This window comes from Engystomops pustulosus, chromosome 6 (genome assembly GCF_040894005.1).
Source record: "Engystomops pustulosus chromosome 6, aEngPut4.maternal, whole genome shotgun sequence".
In the NCBI taxonomy this organism is placed as follows: Eukaryota; Metazoa; Chordata; class Amphibia; order Anura; family Leptodactylidae; genus Engystomops; species Engystomops pustulosus.
Window position 1 is genome coordinate 122553322 of NC_092416.1, and position 21332 is coordinate 122574653.

Consider the following 21332-nt stretch of genomic DNA (forward strand, 5'->3'; position numbering starts at 1 on the left):
CAGCATGCCCACGGCCGCACTATCCAGCCACTCCAGTATTATGAGGCCCGGCTGCCTCCAAGCCACAGAGAAAAGGCTAGGCCCCGGTGGGGGATGTTGCACATGATCAGTGTAAAGTTAAAATATACAGTAGATACTTTATACAAACATACAGCGCATTATTCAAACTCATTTCTAGTAATCGTGAACTGATCTTACACAGATAGGTGCCATGTGCAGCTTACAAAAGCTATAGCTCCTCTAGTTTTAAAATCTCCCATAAAAATCTAGCATGATAAACCAGGGCCACTTACGCACAGATCCAGGCACCGCGCATCAGCATATTTGTTTCCCATGTGAAGGAGAATTGCAGTGTAACAGCCTATAAATATGCAGCATAGAAGAGCCCTTCTGACTCATTAGCATCATTTTAAAAGTTGATTTTAGAAGAAAGGAGGCCACAGATAACAAATATAAGAAGATTACCACAGTCACAGTGCCTGTATCTATGAGTAAGTGTCCCTGGTTTATCATTATGGATTTTGAAGGCAGATTTCCTTTAAAAGATTGTTGCCATAGTGCTAGATTGCAATGCCGGCTCGCCTGCACATGCACTTGCTTATTTACGCATGCACATGTTGCATATCCGAGAACTGACATTTCTTTAGACACCCTGTTGGAATCTGGTCTTCCTAGGATGGAGCTGATCTCAACCACCGACTATGCAAGTATGTAGCAGTAGACTTGTTACCCCTAATGAATTGCACCTTTTGGTGTCTTTGCACATCTGTTCATGGTCCCTTTTGTGTTACTGCCCCAGCTATATACCCATTTCGATTTCATATTTCCCTCAAGTCTGGTATTATTGTACATACGCCTACACCTTACTTTTGAATAAGATAATATGTTGAGATAACGGGAAGACAAGCCCCCACTACTCTGTGTGTTGTTCTATTGGCAACAGATGCACATTGCACTTTGTGTAAGGCCAGTTCACAATGACTAGAAATGACTGTTGTATAATGTGTTGTATGTTTGTATAAAGTATCTACCGTATATTAACTTTAGTGATTATATGTATATTGTAACACATGATTATGTGCACATTTAGTATTTTATAACAAACACTGATAAGATTTGCTTATTTTTTTATGTAACATGCATATTTGAGCTGGACTTGTTTGGTCATGTGACCATTGTGTCATTTTCATCGCTTACCACTTGGAAAAAAAGTTCTAATTGAGCCAAAACATTATGGAATAAAAGAGGACCACAATTGGCTTGGAGTGCTGCTTACTTTCTAGTCATATTGTTTGAGGACCGGGTCCTGAACAGTGTGCACCCATTTTTAATTTACCTTTGTGCTGCATGGATATATCTATCATTACTCAATTCATATTTACTCTATTAATCTTTATATCGAGGGCGGTGAGGGGTTTATAGCACATGCTGGTACACAATGCACTAGTGTACACTATATACCCTGCCAATTATCTTTGTTTTAACTATATGGTAGAATTACATGCAGGGACCTGATGCCAGTGCATAGAACAGGCATCAGGGACTAGAACAGTGGTGGCGAACCTATGGCACGGGTGCCAGAGGTGGCACTCAGAGCCCTTTCTATGGGCACTCAGGCCATCACCAGAGAGGACTCCAGTTATCTTCCTACAGACCCAAACAGCCCAGGACTTGCTGTGCACAGAGCTATTTTAACTCCTTGCCGACATGTGACGTAATAATACATCACATGTCGGGTCCCGGTGCATGGGGAGGGCTCGCGGGTCGAGCCCTCTCCATAGCCGGTAAGTCTTTGCAGCATATTGCAGAAAAGCCTTACCGGTAACACCCGCGATGAGATAAAAAAAAAACCCTAAAAATTCAAATCACCCCCCTTTCCTAGAATTGATATAAATAAACAGTAAAAATCAAACACATTAGGTATCGCCGTGTCAGAAAATGCCCGATCAAAATATGATAACGGTTTTTCACTGCATTTTACCCCGTAACGGAAAATCGTGCCCAAAGTCAAAAATGGCACTTTTGCCATTTAAAAATAAAAATTCTATAAAAAGTGAACAAAAGGTCGTACAGTCCTAAAAATGATAACATTGTAAACATCAAAATCCACAAAAAAAAAAACGCACCTCACACAGCTCCGTACACTAAAGTATGAAAAAGTTATTAGCGCCAGAAGATGCCAAAATCCCCCAAAAAATTTGTACAGGAGGTTAATTTTTTTTAAATGTATGAAAATATTATAAAACCTATACAAATTTAGTATCCCCGTAATCGTACCGACCCAAAGAATAAATTAGACATGTCATTTGGGGTGTACAGTGAAATCCGTAAAACCCCAGCCCACAAGAATACGGCACAAATGCGGTTTCTTTACCAATTTCACTGCATTTGGATTTTTTTCCCGCTTCCCAGTACTCGGCATGGAATATTAAATACCACCATTTTGAAGTGTAATTTGTTGCGCAGAAAATAAGCCATCACACAGCTCTGTACATGGAAAAATAAAAGTTAGATTTTTGAATGTGGGGAGTGAAAAATGAAAACGGGAATGGGAAGCTGCGGCGGGAAGGGGTTAAAGTGACAGGACTACAGATCTGCATTAGCATTGTAGCTCCTGCTCCGGCCCTGACAATTCTTCCTGTTTATGGACACTGGAGGGAAGGTACAATAATCATCCAAATTTCTTCTATTTACTGCTTTATTGGTGTCCTCAGGTGCTGGTATCAATGAAAACTGTGACAGAGAAGGGAGTATAAATCACAAATTACATTTCTGTGTTGGCACATTGTGGTAAATAAGTGGGTCTTGGTTGTAGTTTGGGCACCGTCTCTAAAAGGTTCGCCATCGCTGGTCTAGAATATTGTAACCAGTGTAAGGGTGGATTTATTAGAGCTGATGCACCTGAAATCAGGAGTAAAAGCCCTGAAATAACTTTCCAGCGCCTGTAGTGGTACTGTACAGCTGTCTATATTGCCCCTAGCAGCCAGTACAATCTCAGCTTGCATTTATTTAATAGGGATTTGAAGAAAAAAAAAAAGTATTGCTTAGGTGTTCTTTGTTGCTATGGGCAACAGACAGGTTTCATAAATGTAGCTCACATATATACGGTGACAGCTATTGAAAGGTGAAGGAACAGTATCAGGGCTTTGGTGGAGGAGACATGGCATTTCTTTAGCAGAATCTGCTGTGCTGGAGAACATTAAGTGTAGAGATTACTTGGACACGGCATGTGGATGCAGACACTAAAAGCAGAGATTTAGCAACGGTGGAAGGTCAATGAAAGAGGCACCTGCAAAGGATTATGGTACTTGTGGTTAAACTGCTTCTGTCAGTGTGCATGCACCTGCTAGGCCCCTCCCACATCTGCTTCTGTGTCACACACAATAGATGTCGCACAAGCATCAAAATATGTAATTCCAACTAACCATTATGAATAGGTATTTGAATCATTTTAACCTCTTTGGGAGCTTTTTTTTCTATTAAAGTTATTTTCTTTTGTGGCATAACCCCTTTATAGGGTCGGTCATGATGCCTCATGTGGCAACTTAGTAATTGCTTTATTAGTCACCCCTTCTCAGACTAATACAGGAGATCCATACACTTTTCAAGCTGTCACAATTAAAAGTCAATTTCATTCATGCCACTTAAAAAAAATAAAAAAATCTTAATGTGCATGTTTCTGATGTGACTTGCGTGAGTGAGTCCACTGACTAAACTGATGAAATTTTGTAATGCTTGTTTAAGGGGCCTTGAAATTTTCCTTCTCAAAGTATACCACTTCGCTGCCCAAACATCTTGCATCATAGGTAAGTGTAGAAGCCCTGGGTACATCTGCAGCAGTCTTACCACCCATCCAATGGTCTGACATGACTTCAGCCTCATTATCTGGGCTACAAGTATGGTTTACATCTAGGTGGTGTACTGAAAAAAAACTGCAGACATTTTCACCAGCATTGACAATCCATTTTTGTGCCTATGTAACAACAGGTGCATTAAGGGCATATAATTAAGAAATTGAACATATACACTGGTTTAGCTTTGTATAGGCACCCATGCAAACTGCTTAACACAGAACTCCTCTTCCTCACTGGAGAGAGTGTCACCACTGTCTATTCCCTCATGCCAAGCACCTCATCCATGCCCCCTGCCATCTCACAGCAAACAGTTCAGTGTGATTCAGCTTATTCCTCGTCTCCTCTGTCTGCAACATTCAACTAGTCTTCCTCCAGCATGTCTAGCAGTACTAGCAGATATAATACAAGACAGAATATTCTGACATAGTAGCCAGTGTGAAGGTAGAAAGAACCAAGGAAGCTGGCACATTTTTGACAAGCAACCAGCCTGATGAACATCCCACTACCAAACCCTCAATCCAAGAGGCTGCAATATGATTTATGAATGCTTGACACTAAAAACTCACCGGAAACCCACCAAGATAAAAAACACTAAGTGCACCTAGTTTTTACTACTGAAATCTAGCACTATGTGTTGCCATACTTTGTTACCATTCGTTCCTATAAAATTCCTTCTTCTGTCCATTACATTCACTAGAAGTCAGAATGGGTTTCCTGTACCAGGACAGCAGCTTCAGGTCAGAAATCTGATTACATTTTCTTGAAGTAGAATAACAGCCTTAAGCAGTACATATATATTATAAACATTTCATTTTTATATCAAGATTCATAGTGGGTGGGCACAGGTGGTCCTCTGCCACACTGCAGATTTGAGCACTTATCAGTCGACGCAAGAAAACATACAAGAACATGTTACACAGAATTGCCCTCTAACAAGAAAGTGGCTTACACAGTGGACATAATCTAACCTTGATAAATAAAACCATGTTTATTTACACCAAATAGTTCCAACATTAGATCTGTCACATGTGAAGGAAAAAGCATCGTCTGTGTCACTGGGACATCTCTTGCTGGACACATGGAAAGGAAAGGGTGCAAATGAGGGATAGGGCCAGGAAATTAAATTGTCAACAGATTCCTGCTGGGGAAACCTTAGAGGAAAAAAACAAAACAAAAACAAAACAAAAAATAGGGCATCCCAAGACAGAGGCCCCGACAGTAGATGAATTCATGAGGTAAAACTCTGAGCGGAGGGCAAGTTGCTCAGACATCTTGGAAAGGGGTGGGGGTGAGGCTTATCAGTGGCTGTCACTACAGCCCCTTCTAGAAAAGTAGGTCAGGGTGCAGGAAAGGGGGTAAGTACGTGTTCAGACAACACCTACCAACACCCTCCAAGTGTTTAGAGAACACCAATGCTAAGGACTACAGGAGAAATAATTTAATGGTGTCCACAAATAATTCTCTCCAGGAAACATTCCCGTTTCTATGGAACAGCTTTTCTTTGGAAAGAATGCAGGAAGAGTCGGAAGATGTGGGGGGTTTGTCTCCTTTCCAAGAAGCATGCATTAAGCAGGGTACAATTAATGAAAATCTAGAGTATAAGTTATTGTGTGCCACCTGATGGCTTTAGAAATCCACCCAAAAACAGCCCGGCTCCTGCCTCTTTGTAGCTGTGCATAAGAAAGGGAATGGAATCTGGAAAGACTCAAAGGTGAAAAAAAAAAATTTCCTTTAGGATTTACCCCAGTCTCTTACAGGGAGAATAAAGGAAAGCAAGATACTGTAAAAACTAGAAGTTGTGGCTTTGCTTTTGCCATAATTTTAACATAAGGACCATGCAAATTCAGTAGGGTGGTGTCATTCACCCTCCCATATAAGTGGCGACTGTCATTTATGGAGCTGGCCCACAACAAAGCCCAGGAAGGGAAAGGTACAGATTTGAAAGGTCCCTCACTCCTACCTCTGCAGGTGGGGACACAGAAGGGGTGTTGAACAAAATATATATATATAAAAAATCTATCCAGAAAACATATGAGGAAACAGGGTGGGCCAAGTCCAGGAGCCACAACCCAGAGACATGAGAATCCTGTGGACCAGGAGCCATAACAAAAGTAAAAAAAAAAAAAAACAAACAAAAAAAAAATTATTCAGCCTATAATATTTTTTTTTTTATATATAATGACGGAACTACTATAAATCCACAAGCAACTGCTCAGACAAGGCGCGTCCAGGGGGCTCTCTTGCTTTTAGGGCAGCCCCCCAACCCTCCAATTTTGGTGGGTGTAAGTCAGGACAAGAGCCTGAGGATCAGGGGTCTCCTTCCCATATCTGCTGCCCTCTCCTGACCCGGCGCCAGAACAACGTTTCCCTACTGAGGGGCTCCGGCAGTGGCTGCTACGGGCGTCCCGAGGGTGTTGGTTGCAGAGATGACAGGTGATCCAGCTAGAGAACCCAAAGCTGAGGGAGTTGGCACCGTGGAAATCCCTAAAAAGAAAAATCAAAATCAAAATCAAAATAAAGATGCAATGAATATTTATTTACACAAAAACTTAAGAGTTACAAATCTTGCCTAATTACAAACCAGCTCAGTAGGGTAGCCAGTCTAGATAAGATTTAGCAGAAGTCTCAGAGGAGAACCGTTTTAGTTGCCCATGGCAACCGGAGTTCAGCTATCATTTTCCCACAGCTGTATATACAATGGATGTGGAGCTCTGATTGATTGAGGAAGTAGAGCAGTTCTGCTTTGAGACACTTCTGATAAATGTTCACTATCAATTAGCACTACTGGCTCAGAACAGGCGCATTAGATAATCTGACAGTGGCATCTGGTAGTTAAACTGATCACCAATGACTGTGGACAATCTCTAAAAGTTAGCTCTTCCAATCACCCAGGGGAACAAAAAGGTTCTGTTAAAGGGTGGTAGAGCCATCACAATAAGGTGAAAGACTGCTATGTATTAGGGTGCTGGATGTTAGATCCTGAACCTAGTAGAAAGGAAAGACCAGTTATACTATGGCCAGAAAGGCCTATGTTGTGATTTGATTCTGTATTACTTGCTATGCACAATTCTATTCCACTGCATGTTGCGAACATAAAACAGCAGTGCAAGATAAAAGGAAAAAAAACGCCAACAACAAAATTTCATTATACTGCTAAATAAAGGACCAAAAACCTTACAGGGATAGCTGTATACACAACATGTATAACTAGAAGACTGTTCACATGTTGATGTTTATGCAGCAGGGCAGATTACACCTTGCTGGTGCCAAACACGATTCCATGGTACCCAAGAAATGGATCATCTTTCATAATACAGAGCTATTGCTTGCAGGCTGCACAAGTCTAACTTTATTTAGATAAACAAAAACAGGTCCTTTAGGTTTGTGGCCATTTAAAGCAGGTAAGCATTGATGGGAGTGTGGAATTTCCATTTACATCAGTTACACCCAGGAAATGAATCATAATTACAGCCCATCTTTACACACAAAACGCCACCACCAGAGGGAGTCCTAGAACTTTTTCAAATGACTGACCTGACTTATCACGGTTACTGGACTTGGGCTGGGACTGACCTGACATCATACTGGCGCTACTGACTGGGGTGCTGCCGCTGGGCATGTTTGAGGAGCCCATCCGAGACTGATCCTTCACAATGGGGTCTGTAAAACAAAAAAGCATGAGAAGAAAGAAAAATAAAAAAAAGGTGAAGATGGCTCTGAACTTGGCACTCACAGAAGTAAGGGTGGTCCATGGCTTCACGAGCAGTCAGTCTTGTTTGATGGTCATATCGCAGCAGCTTATCAAGGAAATCCAAAGCCTCTGGACTGACTAAGTGCTGATTCTCACTGTGCACAAAGCGTTCCCATCGCTTGCGGGAATGTCTAGAAAAGTGTACAAATTGAGAACATAAAGAAAGATATGAAAACTACATACATTTGCCATAAGGCATAAGAGTTCCAGGAGACAGGTAACTAGATAAGGTCTAACAAACTGACTTACCTTCCCAGTATATCATTGAAGCGTGGATCCAATTCAATATTGTATTTGTCAATATAGTCATACAGATCTTCTGTTCCCAGTACTTTAGCTATCCTCACCAACTGGAAGACAGGAGGAAAACACATACACATTAAACAGTCCAATGTCTACAATGTTTGTTTCGCAGTAATTATAAAATTCTTAAACTCTAATTTCTAGGAAAATAATTTCAACTTGAGGTGATGATCTCACGATCATGTAAATATAGAGTTCTAAAATAAGTCTTGAGAAACAATGTTCCTAAGGAAGTTCTTACTAGCACACATCTCCCATCACCAAACTGATGGTAGCTGTCCTTTAAAGTATTAGAGGACAGCGAAGAGGGACTTGGCCCTCTTGATCAGTTATTTATTCTACAGATGTTATTAAAAACTTTAACCTAAAAGAATAGTTATTAGAAAGTAAAATGTCAGTGGTAAGGGGATGGAGTACCCAGATGTCACAGTTGAATGCAAAAGTCCTTGAATGGGGTACTGTGATAGCAAAAAGTTCTCTGTGCCACAAGAATTGGGATTATACGTAGCTTTCGGTTTCATTTTGACTCAACCACATTCTACATGTGGACATTAACATTTTAAAATCATCCCATAACAAAGATGTGTTACAGTAACTCACCTGATCATAGTTATCATGGCCATGGAAAAATGGCTCCTTTCTAAAAATCATGCTGGCCAGCATACAGCCCAAGCTCCACATATCTAGACTGTAATCATACATCTGCAAAACAAAAAAAAAAGTCAACAAAATGTTGGATTTTACATATATGAAATTACGCTTGTGCTTTCTTGGACTGGTTCACCACGATACCCTGTACGGTTTTAGAAGCTTAGATGAAAAGAAGCAGTTTAAGAAAAAAAACAACATGACAAGCAGGAGCTTATACCTGATAGTCCACAAGCAGCTCTGGGCCCTTGAAGTATCTGGAGGCGACTCTCACATTGTATTCCTGCCCAGGATGATAGAATTCTGCAAGGCCCCAATCTATTAGTCGTAGCTGGGAAGAGATGAAAGGCAATTATCGTACACAGAGCACAACCCTGGTACAAAGGTCAGATTGATGGCTTTACACTGTGCTCTCCACACGTACCTTTCTGTGCTCATGGTCAATCATAACATTATGAGGCTTGACGTCTCTGTGCATTATACCCATACTGTGGCAATAGTCCAGGGCCTACAAGATTAATATGTGGATGAAGTGGTTGGAGCAGGATTAGGTAAACACAATACTAACATACAGATGTTACAAACAGAATAAGTAGATAAATGAGTAGGGCTGTACCTTTAATATTTCATACATGTAGAACCTAATGTCATAATCTGTTAAAGTCTGATATAACTGCTGTGAAGAGCAAGAAAAATGAAACGTTTAGTAAATGAACATGACAAGACAAAGACATTGCTCACAGCAAAAGTGATTTCTTGGTGCTCACCTTAAAGTCTGTATTATTGACATGTTCAAATACCAGTGCCGGCGTTCTGGACTGTAACAGAAGAAAATAGAACAGATTATAAAAAGACATGAGCACTAGATCTAATGTCCAAGCCACAAGGAGCGGAGGGCAACTCACCACAGGATCTTTTACTATATCAGCCAGTGTGATGATGTTAGGTCCACCTCGCAAGTTCTCAAGAATCTTGATTTCACGCTTAATTTTCTTCTTTTTCACAGGCTATAAATAAAAAGGTGTAGACGGAGGAGTTTAAAGAGAAAGCTACTCCCTATCATTACCAATGCACTTACTGGTGGTACGTCAGTGTAAACAGTTCTAGAAAAGAGCATTCCCTATTTTGCCAAGTAACAAGCACATCAGTAGAGATGCATTACACTTTCCAAGTGATTTATTACATTTCTGCTTCCCCTCACTCACCTCTTACAGCTCAGTGGGGAAAAAAAAAGGAAAAAAGGAACATGGCTCATTACATATGACAGTAACTAGTAGTACAATTTAAAAGTTTGGTCACAGGAGGTTAATTTTTTTAAAATGTATGATAACATTATAAAACCTATATAAATTTGTTATCGCCATAATCGTACCGACCCAAAGAATAAAGTAGACATGTCATTTGGGGTGCACGGTGAAATCCGTAAGATTTAAGCCCACAAGAAAACGGCACAAATGCGGTTTTTTACCAATTTCACTGCATTTGGAATTTTTTTTCCCCGCTTCCCAGTGCATGGCATGGAATAATAAATACCATCTATATGAAGTGTAATTTGTTACGCAGAAAACAAGTTGTCACACAGCTCTGGACATGGAAAAATAAAAAAAGTTATGGATTTTTGATCATGGGGAGTGAAAAATAAAAATGAAAAAACAAAAAAGGGCCAGGTCCTGAAAGGGTTAATATGGTCATATAGTGAATTTTTGTTTGCTGACAAACACAACAACAGAGAATATAAAAAGACCCAACCCACCTTCAAAATTTTCACAACAACTTTTTCATTATTGGTGATGTTAATGGCTTCAAAGACTTCACTGTATTTGCCCCGTCCAAGTTTCCTCACCAGCTGATAGTCATCCTGGTTCCTGAGGCAGAGAATTCACATTAAAAGCCGACTGATAAATCACACTTATCACAGATTGTGAGAAATTCTTTGCCTGTATGTGCGCCATAAAGAGTCACAGGCAAAGCAGCATAAGAAGCAGGACTCTGGACTCTCTATCAGGGATGATCTGTTCTTATAACCTCGCCACTTGGGAGAGGACAAGAACTAAAAAGTAAAATTATTGCAAGTGCAGATAAAAATCTCAAGACAGAGGAATGCAAAAGCAGAAATGCATTACATTGCCATTAGCAGCTCCCTTTACTCCACAGAAGGAAGGTACATGCTATGGTACACTACAATAGGATCAATTAATGGAAGCCTTTGAGCCAGAAAGACATTCAATACACTGGCAGAGAACCATTCAACATTCTGTATTACTAACAGCCAAAATTAAAAGGCAACTCTGCAGAGATAGATTTTTCATTGGGTCTCCTCCCTTTAAAAACTTTGCTTTAGTAATTTGTCTGTTAATTTTAAACAATAAAACTATGCTATCATGTTTAATTATCACTTGCCATGAAAAGAAGTACATTTTTTTTATCATATGTTTTTCCAAACATAGTATCATTTAAAGGACATCTACCACAAGAATGAAGGCGTGTATATCAGGCACACCAACATACTGGTGTGTGCCCGCTGTGGCGGGATCTTCTCTTTTTAAGCTTATGTCCGTGTTCTGCGGAATAAAAAGGCTTTAAAAAATATGCAAATGAGCCTGAAGGGCTCCAAACTCCATTATAACTTATAGAGCCTGGAGGACCTGAGCCTTACTTACATAATTTTAAAATATTCCCCGTTTTACAAAAGTAAGAAGCTTAAAGAAGAGCAGGTCCTGACAGAGGGGGCACACACCAGTATGTCAGAGTGTCTGGTTTACAATACTTGATCCTGGTGGTAGATGTCCTTTAAAGAAGAGCAGAATAACTGCCAAAATCTGGATATTCAGGTACCAATGACCCTTGATAACAAAAGGGTTAAATTAACTAAAATGTATGGATAAAGGAGACCAACTCTTGAGTTCCAATCTGGTTAGGGTCTAATGCTGCCAAATCAGCCACTTTGTACATTGTACTTTGTAATCACACTATAAACAGTAACCAAAATGAGGAAATACATAGTTACCGATATACATTTTATCAGGGACAAGAGCATTAACACAATACTAACCCCCATTCTACAACATGAGACTCGTAATCCCAATACTCCCGGGGTCTGTGTGTGTTCACATCCGTGTAGACACGGGCCCGGCTTGGCACAGGTCCCGACATGGCAGTCTGATTGGCGGCCAGAGATGGACAGTGACTTTACAGGTCCAATACAAGTGGATGACAACCGAGGAGTCTCACTGGAAAGAGAAGAAAAACTGTTCAGTCAATAAAAAGCAACTACACACAGATGATTTTACTAAAGGGTGTGCAGTATAAAGAAGATCAATGCCCTGGTCAGACAACAATGACGTCCAGAACACTTCTCATGACCAAGATAATGCATTTGTGCCCCAATAAAGAAACAAATACAGGATTCAGTAGCCAAGCATTCAGTTACACAATTACTTTGTCCATTCCATCTGCTTCTATAGGAAATCTCGGAAAGATGTAGATAAAATTGGGAGCTCAGCCAAAATTCTTAGAACTATATGCAATTAAACATGTTTCTAAGTTTTGGAAAACAAAATTGACAGATGTAGGCCTTATAGGAAAATTCTGTTTAAAAAAAAATAAATCATGTTTTATAGGTTGGATGTATAGTGCTTATGCGGACTAGTGTTTCAAGTTACCGTTTTACTATACAGCTCACGCACACTATTTTCACATCAATAGTGTCAGGATCCACCTCCTTATAAACTCCATAGATGACCACTAGTAAGATGCAGCAAGTTACTGACTATTCATTCTTGAAGTGAATGTTACAGTGTTTTTCTACTTAATAAAAGACCAGGGACTATGCTATGGTAGTGATGACGCAGCCTAACTTACACGATAGGAATATTATTTGAACACCCAAAACTCTATGGTCATATTTCATAATTATTTCCAGTTCTGTAGGGAATTTTCTTGTAAATAAAGAAATACAAATTCACAAAGAAAAGCTGTCATGTTCTATACATGACAATACAAATACCTGGTAACAATTCCTCATGCTTTAAATGTGTCATCATAGTGAAAAAAATAACCTCTGCACAGTTTGTAAAAAGCCTTGAACAGACAATTAGCTGCACAAACTGCTATATACACACATGACTAAGAAATTTACCCTGCTCTTCATTACACATTTCTACATTAGGATGGTGTCTTTTATCACCCCACATGGGACATATAAAGTATGAAATGCGAAAAAATAAATAAAAGCATTTATTTTTCACAATAGTCAAAACTCCCCCACTACAGTATGACTGTTCATATCATGACTTGCTGTTCATTCAATATGGAATTCATTTATAAAACTACTTTGGAGGAAAAGTTTTGCAACTTTAATTCCAAATAAACCTTTAAATGGAAATTTAACAAATCTTTTTAGATTTTTAGATGGTACAAACACAGAAATGGAGGTTATGGTCTTAAAAATTACGTATAAAAAAATAGCTAAAAATGGCAGCTATCAGCCCCTTCTCACACAACATTAAGGGATTAAGAATTAAACTTAAAGTCAGTGAATGGATAAGTTATAGTCAACTGACAAAGCAGCAAGGATTTCAGATCCTTGACATATTTCACACAAAGTTCACCATAACATACAAACTAGCAAATATACAATGATGGTTACATGACACAAACTAAGTCACTATGTATGCATGCTGCCTGCTGAAGGGAAGGGTGAGCAGCTCCTAGTGCTTGAACAAACGCCGCAGCGTCGGAAGGATATCGCAAAGCTGTCGCTCCATAGGCTGGCGGTGACTGCTGCACGTCATGCGGAAGTCACTGCCCCTCACAAATACAACGGACCACTTTGCGAGCGGTCCGACGATTACATTGTACCCCGCCGCAGGTCCTCTTTAAGGCAGAAATGTAGCAGAGCAGTCACAAGGTTGCAAATCCCCATAACATTAACATCTTCACATCTTATATAAGAATCACGACCCTAAAAATAGCGCACGTTCTACTTTTATCTTTTTTTTTCCCCCATCACAAAACTGTAAAGGAATTTCCTCCAGTGGTAACATGAGAAACAGGGCAGCCACTTGCCAGCAACATGGACAGTGGATGCTTCATAGCTCCCTGATGAAATAAGTGCAAATTCACACACAATGGGGGACATTTATCAGTGCTCCAACACCAGTTTTCTGGGGTAGTGCTGGCATAGCAGCACTGATGCACAATGCAAGAAATTGTGATCACCACAACTACGCCGCCTCCACATCATGATAGACTTAAAGGGGCGCAGCTTCCAGCAGTGTGGGCAGCCCTGTGCACTAAAACCTGCAAACATTCAACACCGAATGTTTGTAGGTTTTTACAAACTATGCCAGATTGGACCAGGGCAGAAAAGTTTTTCAAATCTTTAAGGGCAGTTTTTTTCCTACATTGAAATGAATTAAATTTTTATAGGTTCTGTGATTAAAAACATGGGGAAAATTCCTTTGTATTGCATTCTGACACTCTTAACCTTCTCGTTTACAGCTTATTGAGCCGTGTTAGGAGTCATTCTTTTGCAGGACAGGCGTAGGACTTTATTGATGCCATTTTGAGAACTGTAAGACCTTTTGAGGGCTTATTAAAATTTTTAATGGGTGATTAAAAGCAGCAATTCAGACATGGATTTTTTTCTGTTACAGTGTTCGCCATACGGAATACTTATATTTTGATGGATCAGCCTTTTGAGTAGATGATACCCAATGTTTTGGATTTTGTTTATAGTTATGTGCATTCTAGGAAAAGGAAGGCAATATTTGTTTTTTAAACTTTTTCATAGGCCAAACTCTCAAACAATATACAGACAGTCCCCGGGTTACGTACAAGATGGGGTCCGGAGGTTTGTTCTTAAGTTGAATTTGTATGCAAGTCGAAACTGTATATTTTATCATTGTAGATCCAGACAAAAAAATTTTTTGGCCCCAATGACAATTGGAGTTTAAACATTTACTTTAATGGAACCAAGGATTATCAATAAAACTTCATTACAGACACCTTACAGCTAATTATTTCAGTCTGGGAATATAGTAAAGCAGTCAGAAAGCTTCACCAGAGGTCAGAGGGGTCTGTCTGTAACTATGGGTTGTCTGTAAGTCGGGTGTCCTTAAGTAGGGGACCGCCTGTATAGCCGATCCCCGACTTAAAAAAGGGTTTTCCCACACACAGGATAGGGCCCAACTTGCTGATCAGTGGGGGCCTCAGTGATGAGACCCCACAAATCAGGAGAGCAGGAGTACGAGGCATTTTTTCTTTCTGGATTCACTAGTAAGTACTGTTTTTAAATACAGTCGGTCACCTACTTATGGACACCTCATAGTTACAGACAGTACCCTCTGACATCTGGTGAAGCTCTCTGAATGCTTTACCATAGTCCCAGAATGCAATAATCAGCTGTAAGGTGTCTGTAATGAAGCTTTATTGATAATCCTTGGTCCCAATACAGCAAAAAATTTTGAAACTCCAAATGTCACTGGGGCCCAAAATTTTTTTTGTCTGGATCTAAAATGATAAAATATACAGGTCCGAAATGCATATAAATTTAACTTAAGAACAAACCTCCGGACCCTATCTTGTATGTAACCTGGGGACTGCCTGTAATAATAATCTTTAGGATTTGTAAAGCGCTATGGAATTTAATGGAGCTATATAAAGATAAAAGGCACATTTTTGTGAGCATTGCCACTATCACAAAACACTCAAAATGAGTAATAGAGGTATTCTCACTTTTAAGCAAGTCCACAGCAAGCTACAAAGTTATACATAATCTCCTCTCCATGTTACGTCAGAAATTAGTGGCAGACCCTGATCTTTAAGGAAATGGCTCCAAAACAAAGTAATTTTCATTTTAACTTTTTTTCTATTTTAGGATTGTTAGGGCTTTTTATATTTTTCCTACAGAAATTTTGGGAAATCTTAGATGAAATTAGAGTTCTTTATTTACACCACTGTTGGCCCACTAGAGGGGACATGTATTTACTGCGTGAACATGTGGTTCAATACATGGTATAGAATTTTTTTAATCCTAAAACTGATCTAAGGATACTCAACTACGCTCCTCTTTATTCCAATCCAGACACAGTCATCCACTTAGCTTACAAAAGTTATAAAAGCAGCGCCTAGCATGAGGACGAGATGTCGGTTTCTCCGAGCTTCTAATTATGCACGCCCTGCTTCTCCCATGCTCGGAGCATAGAAAGGGGAAGTGACGTCACTCGTGAGAGTCCTCTCTTGCGTGCCGTCACCTCCCGCAGTTACGGGGACGTGCATAATTAGATGGTTCATATCCTTTTGCCTGCGAAATTAGGAAAGAAACCACATTTACTGTGTATGTGACCTCACCTGGTCTTATCTCGCAAAAACTAATGGAATGAACTAAACCTTACACAGATGTGAACTAGTGCTTAATGAATCAGCGTCAGACTTGCTGCCTATGAACATGAGGCTGCGGTAAAGAATATAACTAAACGCTCAGCCGGCAACTACACTCACGAGCAAGAAAGAAAAGTGTACGCCATTAAACTGATTTTTTTGTGAGTAATGAGGAAAAACAAACAAAAAAGGATAAAGTTTTGTTACAGAGCTGTATGGGGGTTTCCCGCATAAAATGTATTTCCTAGTGTCATTTTATATTTTTATGTCATGTACTGGGAAGCAGGAACAAAAAAATCCCAATTTGGGGAAATGTGTTAGAGCCCACAAGAAAATGGCGCAGTTTTTACAGCTTTCAAAGTGCAATCTAAATGACAACCCTTTATTCTTTGGCTCGGTATGATCACAATACTATCAAATTTTAAATAGTTTTATTAGATTTTAAAAATTTAAAACCTTGTGTACATAAAAATAGTTTGTTTATATTCTGACCCTAATAATTTTCTTACTTTGGTGTACAGACCTGTGTAATGTGTTATTTTTTTGCAGCATATGACGCTTTCATTGCTGCAAAATGGTGAAAAAGTACTAGGGCAGTACAAGTACTAGATGTAGTACTAGTAACAGATGGAACTTTTGGGACATGGTGATACCAAACGTGTTTGTTTTATATCAGTCCTAGGAAGGAGGGGTGATTTGACTTTTTACACACACCTTCCCCAGTACATGGCAGTTTTGCTCTGGCAGTCGCTTAGAGATTAGGCATGACAGGTCCTGGAGTTTAAAGGGAACTCGTCAGGATGTTTCGGGACACTAAATGACAGGTCCGTAAGGGTGGTTTAGTGTCCCGAATCGCCCTGCACGAGTTCCAAAGTGGGGGCAGTAATAGTAAGTTTTTTTTTTTTAACGCATTAATACTTACCTGCTCTGGAGCTCTTAGTGCGGTAATGAAGCCCCTGCTTCACTGCGCATGCATAAATATGTTTATTTTTTTTACATGGTCCACAATCCCAACCGCTGAAGTCATTTTTGGGCCCTGGCCACAGGTCTTCAACCTAGACCCCAGTCTGTCTTGGTAACTGATGGAACTTCTAGTCCCTTCACTGCGGTATCCCCGATACAAGGTCACGTGACTCTGTACTGGCTTTGGTCACCTGACCTCTAATGGCAGAGACTGAGCTTCAGCAGTGAGGAGCTCTGCCCATTCACATTGCATAGAGCCATCAGAAGGATGGGGCTGTGTTAGGGGGCTAATACAATCAGTCCCATGTGACAGGAGCAATCAACACAAAAGCGCTCCTACTGTACCTGCAGGGGGTTAATGTGACATCACCGATTACATCACAGGGATTCCCTGTGAAGAGAGCGGCAACAGGCACACAGGGAAGACACTGTGCATCCTTTATGTACAGTTACTCATACAGGCAATTACTGATCAACAGAATTATAGCATAGAATGTACTTGACTGCAACATATTATGTGGAAGAATTCCATGTGATCCAATTAAGTGCAAGAAGCTACTTTAGTTTCCTACCGACATGTAATGAACAGTTACATCACACTGCCGCTCAGTCTGCATGAAGGAGGCTCATGGGCTGAGCCCTCTTCATACAGTGGGGGTGTTTGTTGTATAATGCTAAGAGTGATTGCTATCATTAACCCTTGAAATGTGCCCGGCATCATTGCCATCTTGGCAATGATAGTTGCCCCTATCACCCCAAATTTGTTTCCTCATTAACTTTACTAAATTTGGATTTTTTTCCTAGCCTCCCAGTAGACGACATAGAAAATAAAATACAGATGCTAAGAAGTACAATTTGTTATGCAGAAAACATGCCTACACAGCCCTGTACACAGAAAAATTAAAAAGTCATGGATTTTTGAAAAAGGGGAACAAAAAAAAATGGAGGAGGACCATAAGCGGCAAGGGGTTAAACATTCTCTACCCATTAAACCATGGCATTCCCTTTTGAATTGGGGTGCTATGGTTTCTAATCAGAGATTTCATCAGATCACTGCATTTGATGTTTTCCTTTGAATTTAATTGTTAAAGTTAAAGAGAATCTAACACGGACACTTACTCATAGCTCCAGGATGTGGTATTCTTATATTTTTTTATCCTTGGCCTCCTTCCTTTTAAAAATTAACTTTTATAAAATTATGATGGTGAACCAGAAGGGCTCTGTGGGCGTTAACAGAGCCGATCGGTGCTTCGCCTTCACAGGCTATTACCACTCTGCCCCAGCACTTATTCCCTCTGACTGATGCAATTTCACTGAAGCAGAGGAAGTGTTAGCACACAGTAGAAGGAGGATTGCTCCAGATACAGTGTAACAGCCTGGGAAGCTACAGCATGGAACTGCTCTGTTGACAATCCTCAGAACTTTTCTGACAGCATAATTTTAAGGGTTGATTTTAGAAGGAATGATGCCATGGATGGCAAACAAGATGATTGACAGAGGCAGAGTGCCTGGATCTATAAGTGTCCCTGGTTTATCCATGCTTGATGGTAGTTACCATCTCAAGAAAGGTCAAAACCTACTAATGGATTAACGGATGTCTAATAAAGCTTAGCTGTAGCAAACTTCAAAAGATATAGTGTAAAAGTGGCATATACTGCAATACAGTAGTATTTCAGTATATGGTCCAAGTATCAGAAAATTGCACCTCCAAGGCCCCTAGGATAGTTAATGCAGCATTAAAAAAAAAAGACATCCTTTACATGTTATAGAACAAAATTTAAATTTTCTGATATGTATTAGGTATCCTTGTGTTTGTTAAAATAATTATCCTATAGTGACTGTCAAAATGAAAAAATATACATTTCCCAATCACAAAAAATGTATACCCGCCGAGGCAAAAACGTGCCATACCAACCCCACAGTGAATGGTGTAAAAACAGACCATGGGAAAAAAAGCACTACTGCATATTTTTGTCAATCATTGCATTTTGAATTTTTTCCTCGCTTTCCAGCATTTTACACAGAATATTTAATGCTACCACTAGGTTATCATACAAAAGGCAACAAAATGGCCAATGCAATATACAGCCAAAACAACTTTAACTTGTACTTCTGCTGACTAGGGAGCAGACCGTCATGAAACAAATTAGCTGGTTTTCTGTACGGCAGGTAACACTTGGCGTTTTTGTTGCCATTTCTAAAGCATTGAAAACCCACGCGCTTTTACACATGCTTTTCTCAAATGTTTGCGTGCGTTTTTAAGAAAGCAATGCTTGATGTGCAGTAATTGCATGCAGCCGTCTCAGAATTTGTAAAAACGCAATGATCTTGTCCTCCATGCTGTTTGTGCTGTAACCACATGTGTTTCAAAATACAGACCACAAAACGAATGTGCAAATGCAATGAAAACGCACAAAAACACAGACAAATTAAGCAAGGAAGACGCAAAACCCATTTAAATAGCCAATATGCAAAAATGCACCAAGACGCCATGTGAGCCTAAATGAGCCATGTGAGCCGAATGTAAAAGTAAAATTGAGATACCAGGTGAACGCTTAAAATATAAACCTTGTGTTGTCTGGAGGTGAAATTTTTTTTTGCCGCACCTGACCATGGTTTGTGGCAGTAATGCGGCTCAGCTCTATTGAAATGAATGGAGCTTAGCTGCAATTTCACGAATTAGGAGAGTAGAAGTATTTGGAAGAAGGCAGACATCTTTTTTCAACATCCAGACAGAATCTTTAAGCAATGTTTACTTACCATTGAAATTCTTCCCTATTTTGTCACTTATATGTACCAGGCCTTAGTGACATCACATGACCATGCGGTGCAATCCCTTCTAAGGGACATATACCTAACCTCTGCATTAGAGGCAAAATGCCAGGAACCATTTCTATAATCATTGGGGTCCGTGTTTGAGGTAAACTATGCCATACAAAGCACTGCCACCATTTTAGTTTACTTGCTCCTATTATGGAACTTATAAATAGGAGATGTACAGAAACCAAGGTTCATATATACTTCTATTGCTTTACGTCATATATGTAAAGATAAGGGTGCAGGTGGTATGCTCATACTCATCCCAGGAGGCGGTCTATGGGTTTGGACACATTTACATTTAGTCTCCATCTCCAGTAATGCACATGAGGTGTCATGTGATCATGAACCGTCTACTACTGATTGTAATCCTAATCTCCAATCCTTTATAGGAGGTCAAATAGACAAGGCGGCAATAAGTCACAGGAATATGGGAACTTAGATAAAAAGTTACATTTTTAGTGCCCTTAAATATTTCCAACATTCCTCCCCATAAAACTATAATATGCTGAGAAGATAACACACATCACAAAGGGACATGGACTCTGCAGACCATCCACACATTCTCCCTCTCGCATCCTCCAAGGCCCTCCATAAGTCACCACACCCGGAGTCCTCCTCCAACCATTCATTCACCCCCCTCACATAAAACTACGAAGGCTTAGCAGGACCTCGACATCCTCAACAGCTAGGCCCGGGCCACCTTACATTACCCTGGATCTCCCCGGAAAGGATACCCCGCCCCCACCTCCTCCTCTTCACACCCGGAGATGGCGGGCGTCCAGAAAACATCAGGCTCCGCCCCACAGCGGGCTCTCCTCTGGTTATTAGCTTTGCGCCCTGTCCCTTCCTAAAGACTCGGCCCTGATGTCACTGCGCACCTGCTGTTCCCGCTCCCCGCGGCCGCCGCTCCCGCCGGGATCACACAGACAATATGGCGGAGACACACGGCCGCCAGCCGCAGGGACCACAGCGAGGCTGGCCGGAAGCGGAAATACACTCTGATAGCGGCCCAGAGGGCGGGTAATTCCGGCGTCCATATTGTGAGTGGAAACTTAACGGATGTTCATTTAGGAGAAACGTGATGTAAAGTGATCTAAGGGAACGTGTAACAGTATAGGAAGAGAAGGTGAACGAATAAAAGGCGAGGAAAGGAATCGAGAGGGTGTCTGCCACTAAGTCTAGCTCACCTGACTAAGCAAAAATAGGAAACTGCCAGTCACAAGATGGCGGAAGATAACTTTGTAGGCGGATTTACGCATGTGCATGGCGTCTGAGCAGTAATCAGGGCATTGTGGGAAATGTAGTTTGCCTAGAAATTGATTTTTTAATGCCGAATTTGACATAATGTTAGAATACAAATAACTACGGGTTATATACATCTGGACTGAAGTGGTGACAAGGCCTTTATAGAAGAATGAGGGGGTTTAGGCTTTCCTGGTCCTGGTGGATTCCCGGATTTGAGGGTCAAGGCTTACTTCACCTAACAGGGTTCTATTAGAAATACTGATGTGAACTATAAGCCAAAGATCAGGGCCTTGGCACACACGACGTGCATTCCTGCCAACAGCGACCACATTGGCTTGGAGCCAACATGTGAGCTTTGTAATGAG

The 21332-nt window shown here is 40.4% G+C and overlaps 1 protein-coding gene across 4 annotated transcripts; it reads right to left on the reverse strand.

Moving 5' to 3' along the window:
- Positions 1-4818: 4818 nt before the first annotated feature.
- CSNK2A1 (casein kinase 2 alpha 1) lies at positions 4819-20748 on the reverse strand. 4 transcript variants are annotated; one of them, XM_072110792.1, is made up of 13 exons: positions 20601-20748; positions 11609-11786; positions 10310-10421; positions 9462-9563; positions 9324-9374; positions 9173-9232; positions 8981-9064; positions 8777-8887; positions 8509-8610; positions 7855-7955; positions 7588-7736; positions 7428-7514; positions 4819-6338 (listed from the first exon to the last, which is right to left on the reverse strand). In XM_072110792.1, exons 2-13 carry the CDS (start codon positions 11707-11709, stop codon positions 6223-6225), a joined length of 1176 nt encoding a protein of 391 aa, XP_071966893.1. In that variant the 5' UTR covers positions 11710-11786; positions 20601-20748; the 3' UTR covers positions 4819-6222. The 4 variants fall into 4 exon arrangements, with proteins under 4 accessions (XP_071966893.1, XP_071966890.1, XP_071966892.1 ...); XM_072110789.1 differs by having other exon boundaries at positions 7389-7514; XM_072110791.1 differs by lacking the exon at positions 20601-20748 and adding an exon at positions 20468-20563 and having other exon boundaries at positions 7389-7514.
- Between the last annotated feature and the right edge of the window lie 584 nt (positions 20749-21332).